Source organism: Panthera uncia (assembly GCF_023721935.1).
Source record: "Panthera uncia isolate 11264 chromosome B2 unlocalized genomic scaffold, Puncia_PCG_1.0 HiC_scaffold_25, whole genome shotgun sequence".
Lineage (NCBI taxonomy): Eukaryota > Metazoa > Chordata > Mammalia > Carnivora > Felidae > Panthera > Panthera uncia.
In genome coordinates this window covers 1944512-1950769 of record NW_026057581.1, presented here as the reverse complement: position 1 = coordinate 1950769, position 6258 = coordinate 1944512, and the positions used below count along the sequence as shown (strand labels likewise).

Sequence of the window (6258 nt, the reverse complement as noted above, 5' to 3'; positions counted from 1 at the left end):
TCCTTCCTTTCTCCCTCCCTTCCTTCCATCCACCCCTTTATCCTTCCATCCTCTCATCCATCCATTCCTCCATCCGTCTCTCTATCCCTTCATCCCTCTCTCCCATCCTCCCATCCATCTATCCATCCATCCCTGCCTCCATCCCTTCGTCTATCCATCCTTCCTTCCACCCCTCCTTCCTCCCATCCATCCATCCCTCTTCCTTCCTTTCTCCCTCCCTTCCTTCCATCCACCCCTTTATCTATCCTTCCTTCCTTCCTTCCTTCCTTCCTTCCTTCCTTCCCTCCTTCCCTCCTTCCCTCCCTCTCTCCCTCCACCCATCCTTCTATCCTCTCCTCCATCCATCCCTTCATCCAGTCATTCATTAAGCATTTTCCATGGCCATAGGAGAGTACACAGAGGACATCTACAAATCAAAAAGTTCTCTTCTAGGACTGTCAGCGCAGGTATATGTTGTACATGTAGGAAAAGCCAGTTTTGTTAAGCAACATAGTAAGTGTTTGAGATTACAAGGACCAAAAACCAACGTCCAGCTATTCAATCTTTTTAAATTAAGCTGCATTTAAGGTTACTGTGTAGTACTGAGTTTGCTTTTCTTTCAGAATTCATGCTGATAGTAAAAAATCCCAATAATATAGGAGTTTGTATATAGTAAAACATGAAAGTTCTCCGAATTTTATTCCCCAGGAGTAGCCACACTTGTTAAATTGTTGTGTGTTTTCCAGGCTTTTTCTATGTACGTGTAGAGTCTGTCTAGCTACAGGTCTACCTTTTGTCATGCAGTTTGTTAAAGAGGTGGTGTAATAACCCCAAATAAAGAGGTGCGTTCGGGTGATACCACATGTGACAGTGCCTTGTAAGTCACGGAGGGCTGTGTAAGTGCTAATTATGAAAAAGGTGAGAAATGTCTTTGCTTTCATTCCACCCGGTTTCCTTGTGTATCTCAACTATAAATATGAAGTTTGGGCAGAGGGCAGTACTGATCCCATTTGTGGTCCGTTTCTTCTCTGCAGACACATTTCTGTTTTCCACACCTGTTGTCCTCCCCCAGCTAAAAGGAGCAGGAGAACCGTGGTCTGACAACAGAGGAGCCCTACAAGGCGCCTGTTCTGGTGCGTGAGCGACAGTACAATTGGATGGGGGAGAAAAAGCCGGATGTTTTGGCAAAAGGACGGGGGTTGGTGGGTGTTTTCCTGAGACTTTTCTGGGTTGCAAGGTGGAAATCTGTTGGTTCACAAGGTCCTTGGGAGCTTCCCAGGTGTCACCTGAGGCTGCCCCTTATGTGGGGGGCAGGAAGAGACCAGAGAAAGGGGGTGGATGGCAGTTTTAATAAGCAAAGGAGGCTTGTCCTGGGCATGGCAAAATGCGTAGATCTCGGCACCCGCCCACACATTTTACAAGTTTATGTAGAGGCTTTACCTGACTGCAGTCATGCGTGCTGTCCAGGTAGTCACTGTCCTTGGGGCAGCTTTTGGGAGCGGGGCAGGCAGCTAGAGCTCACGTTTCTTTTTTTTTTTTTTTTTATTTTTTTTTTTTCAACGTTTTTTATTTATTTTTGGGACAGAGAGAGACAGAGCATGAACGGGGGAGGGGCAGAGAGAGAGGGAGACACAGAATCGGAAACAGGCTCCAGGCTCCGAGCCATCAGCCCAGAGCCCGATGCGGGGCTCGAACTCACGGACCGCGAGATCGTGACCTGGCTGAAGTCGGACGCTTAACCGACTGCGCCACCCAGGCGCCCCTAGAGCTCACGTTTCAAGTTCAGGGGAGGGGGTGAGGAGCTTTCGATTGTCCAGATCCAGCTCATGGGTCGGTTGGCTGTCTCGTAGTCTCGATGGCTTCCCCCAGCAGTCATGCCCAGGGAACCTGAGACGTCCTGAAGATTCCACTGGGCTGTGCTCTGCTGTCTAGACAATTTGGGTCTGTGTGTCTCCATTCCTGTCTTCAATTCCTTCAAGTCCGATTGGGTTGGTTGGACAAGTGTCCGGTGTGGGCCAGTTCCATCCGGTGCCGTGTGCCTCCCGTGCCCATGCCTGGGCTGGTCATTTGAGGCCACAGCAGCAGGCTCGGTTTCAGTCCTTTGTTTTTTATTCATTCAACAAATATTTATTGAATAACTGCCATGTGCCAGCCATGACCCAAGGAATAAAACAAAAAGATCCCACTGTCATGGAGATTAGACTGTGGGATGGGGGAAACACATAGCACACAGATGGGGTGGCGATGCCGCGTGTCAGACGGTGGTCAGTGCTGTGCACCAGGCCGGGACTGGAGCGAGTCGGGGGCATTGAGGGCGCCATGGCTGTGGCAGGCCAACTGCAGCCCTGAGAACAGGAACCAAGAAGGTGGGAACTGAGCAAACTCTAGCTGTTGTCTGAGCCTAGAGCTTTCCAGGCAGAGTGTGGAGCCAGTAAGGGCCTTGTGCTGGGACACACCTGGGATGTGCCTGGAGCCCACTGGGACAGGCCAGGTCATACCTGGGACGTGCGGGGACGCCCCTGGGATGTCGCGGATCTGTCGGTTGTAGTACTTACTGTCCGATGCCCCCAGGAGAGTGGGAGCACTTGTTCCATAAAGGAAAGAATGAGTACGTGGTCTCTTTGAGGCTCCATACCCAAATCGGGGAGGGGTTCTAGGGGAAAACTAGGAGAAGGCACCCTGACGTTGAGCTGCCCTCCCCATGAAGAAGCCTAAGGAATCCTCTCCAGGCCCCTGCCCTGTCAGGAAGGACTGAGCCACATTCTGCCGGAGGGCAGCCTACCCTGTTACTTGGAGGGAGGCTTCCGCACTGGCCCTTCTGTTTCCAAGCTCCTCTCTGCTCTGTGACCTGGGATCACACCAGGTGGAAGCAGTCTGCGGTTTCATGCGCACAGGGACCTTCCCGTGGGGTCGGAGCAGGTGACGCTTGCCTGGTCTCTTGTGTTTCAGATGGAACGAGCATGGCTGAGGACAGAGAAGTGGTGCCGAGGAAAGACTGTCCCAAGATAGCGGAGTCCCGCGGGGAAGTCCTTTCCGCACAGACCTGGGAGGAGGCACGCGGGGGTCCCGGGCCTGGACCCGGCTGGGCAGAGGGGCGCCGGGGCGGCCCCCCGGGGCGGGGATGGCACACATGTGACGAGTGCGGCAAGACCTTTGCCCAGAATTCGGGCCTCACCCGCCACCGCAGGGTGCACACGGGCGAGAGGCCCTACGCGTGCGGCGAGTGCGGGAAGGCGTTCAGCCGCAGCTCGGGGCTGTTCAATCACCGCGGCATCCACGACGCGCACCGGCGGTACCGCTGCCGGGAGTGCGGGAAGGCCTTCAGCCAGAGCGCCGGCCTCATCCAGCACCAGCGCAGCCACCGGCCGGAGCGGCCGCACCGCTGCGCCCAGTGCGGGAAGAGCTACGGCCGGCGCTCCTTCCTCCTGGAGCACGAGCGCAGCCACACCGGGGAGAGGCCGCACCGCTGCGCCCGCTGCGGGAAGGACTTCACCCGCCAGTGCAACCTCATCCGCCACCAGAAGACTCACGCGGCCACGGGGCCGCGGTGACCCCGGGGCGCGCCTGTCCCGGGTCAGGGGTCCGGCCCCGGGGAGGGGAAGGCCAGGAAGCGTCGTCTTATCGCCCCCTCCTCGCGTTTTGGAGCAGACGCTGAGCCGTGGTCTGGGCAAATCCGAAGAGGAAGCTTTGGGTGTTTGCACCTGCTGCTTCCGCGCCCTGGTTCTCCCCCTCCCCACCCTGCTTCGCCCCGTCCCCACCCTGCTTCGCCCTGTACTCACCCTTCTTGTTTACTCAGATGGCAGCTGCTGAACCTTCCTAGTAATGGAATAAATGGCGCTGCCAGGCCGATATGCCTGAAACACGTGCGTCCCTGTTTAATTCCATAAGGTCACAAAGAGCCCTGCTGATGTTTTATGATACGTGGGTCTTCAGTGTCCCCAGGGCCAGTTCCTCTGCGCTCACTCCTTGTCCACCCCACCGCTTCCCGTGATGCGCTCAGTGTGCCCTTGGAACAGGGGCCACCGTGTGCAGGGTCTACCTACCCGCAAGGGGCGGGGACACTGCACTGTCCTTGTCCCTTGTATGGATGCAGATGGGAAGACTCAAGTCCAGGCTCAGAGTCAAGGTTGAAAACCTGGACCTTTATTGTGGAATAATTTGAGCTCCTGAAAATGGTAGAGTTTTCACATGCTCTTAACTGGGTTCCCTAGTGTTGACATCTAACATCACGTAATTAAACCCCTGGCTTCAGACTTTATCTTTATCCTCAGTCTGTTGGGGTGTTGTGCTGCATGTTGGCAGTCTCTGGTCACCCGGAACCCCCTTGGTGCCTGTCCATCGTCAGCACCACAGGTCACTCGTATCCCGAGTCCAGGGTCAGGCCAGGGAATTGGATCATGAGCCATGTAATGTGCTTTTAAAACAACCCTCTTAGATCTCCTGAGTCCTTCTTTTCTGTCGCTTGGCTCGGTCCGGAGAAAGATTCCCCCCTGAACATGTTGGGGTTTTCCTACGGTTCCACAGCTGGTGCAGCGGTTCGGCAGCAGCTCAGAGGACAGCTGTGTGGCCTTGAGTGTCTGCCTTCCAGGGAGCTGCCTTCCCGGGGACGTGTCCTTGTGGGGAGACGAGGCTCCCCTGGTCAGGGCGGAACAGACCCGAGGCTTGCGGCTCCCTTATTCCCTCTTATGATTTCTCCACCAAGGCTGCAGCCCCATCTCTCTCCTTCGATCCGCTAGAGCGGACGTCCCCCAGGCACAGGAGCAGTGCCCTCAGTTGGCCAGGGCAGCCGGCCCTGGAATTGGGGATTCTGTCCTTTACCTCCAAGGGACAATTTCAGTCAGAAGTGGAGCACAGTGGTGACCCCCATGTCCTTAGCACCAGGTTCCACGGTTATGACGCGGGGCACATTCTGTCTGTGTACACCTTCTCCGCTTCCTCTGGGGGAGCTGGAGGAAGACTTACAATGTAGAGGTCGGTCAGGCTGAGATCCTTAAGTGGCTCTTAGGACTGAGCCCCTTCTCAGTCCAAGTCTCCCTCTCCTTTCTTCTTGTTTCTTGGGAAGTTGGATTTTAAGTCAAAACTCTTACGAACAGTTTCCCATCACAGGGAGAGAAACTACCTAATGCAGATTCCACGAAGCACCAGCTTGAGCCATTTCCCTCACTCTGTCATGGAAGGTTCTACTTCTGAGAAGCCCAAGGTGAGTTTCCACATCATAGTAGGCTTGAAGGTAGGCCCTGGGATCATTTGGTAGAAATGTTAGCATGAAATACAGACATGGTCTGAGGATTCGCTCCTGCTGATGATGTCAGTTGTCATAGAGTCTGCGGTCTTGTGTGAGTTCAGACTCAAAGATTCAACTATGAAAGTAGCCTGTCCCCATCCCTTGTTATGTCTGCAAACCACGTGGTGCAGCGGGGAGGTTGAGGACCAGGAGCCAGGGCCCCTGGGATGGAGTCTCAGTGGATCCTGGAAGGTGGGGCCTTGGATAAGGTGGGGCTCCTGGATTGGATTTTTGAGAAGCGGAGCCTGGGCAGGGATTCAGGTTCCGGGGGCGGGGGGGGGGTCACTCGGAGAAGTAACAGCAGGGGAAACGGGACATGGAGAAGGAAAGGGCTGAGCAGGATGTGGTCTCAGTCCAGCTTTAGCCTAATTTGGAGGAAGGGCCTCTTGAACAAAACTTACCTCGTGTGCCGGCACTCACCAATCGAGGGCTGCCCTCACGGCAGTGGGGATGGGCGCACTGGCCGGGTGAAGGCCAGGGCACAGAACCACTGGCATCTGTGACTGCGCCCAGGCTCTCAGGGCCTGTTCCCGCCCCTTTGCAGGACTGTTCTGAGGAGCAGCAGACGGCAGTGGTACGGAAGGACACTGGGGTCCATAAAGTACACGTCAGATGAGGAGAAGGGGACGTGATTACTAAATGCGAACATGATACAGAAAAGGAGGGTTGGACAGCAGTGAGAGACTTGCTTGTAAGTTAAGGTTTTTGTGGGACTTTTTCTTTTACCTCAATTTAAAAAAAAAAAAAAGATGTATTACAGACTGCTGTCACATGGGTTTAAAAGTAGATCAAGGGGCGCCTGGGTGGCTCAGTCGGTTGAGCGGCCGACTTTGGCTCAGGTCATGATCTCGAGGTCCGTGAGTTCGAGCCCCGCGTCGGGTTCTGTGCTGACAGCTCAGAGCCTGGAGCCCGTTTCGGATTCTGTGTCTCCCTCTCTCTCTGCCCCTTCCCTGTTCATGCTCTGTCTCTCTCTGTCTCAAAAATAAATAAACGTT

The 6258-nt window shown here is 54.8% G+C and overlaps 1 protein-coding gene across 1 annotated transcript in view; it reads left to right on the top strand.

Moving 5' to 3' along the window:
• ZSCAN9 (zinc finger and SCAN domain containing 9) overlaps positions 1 to 4822 on the top strand; it is a 9809-nt gene extending 4987 nt beyond the window's left edge. Inside the window, exons 4-5 of the mRNA XM_049654731.1 lie at positions 1014 to 1112; positions 2929 to 4822. Coding sequence (XP_049510688.1) covers positions 1014 to 1112; positions 2929 to 3530 — 701 coding nt within the window. The 3' untranslated portion in view covers positions 3531 to 4822. The remainder of the gene's footprint in view (positions 1 to 1013; positions 1113 to 2928) is intronic.
• The last annotated feature ends 1436 nt before the right edge of the window (positions 4823 to 6258 follow it).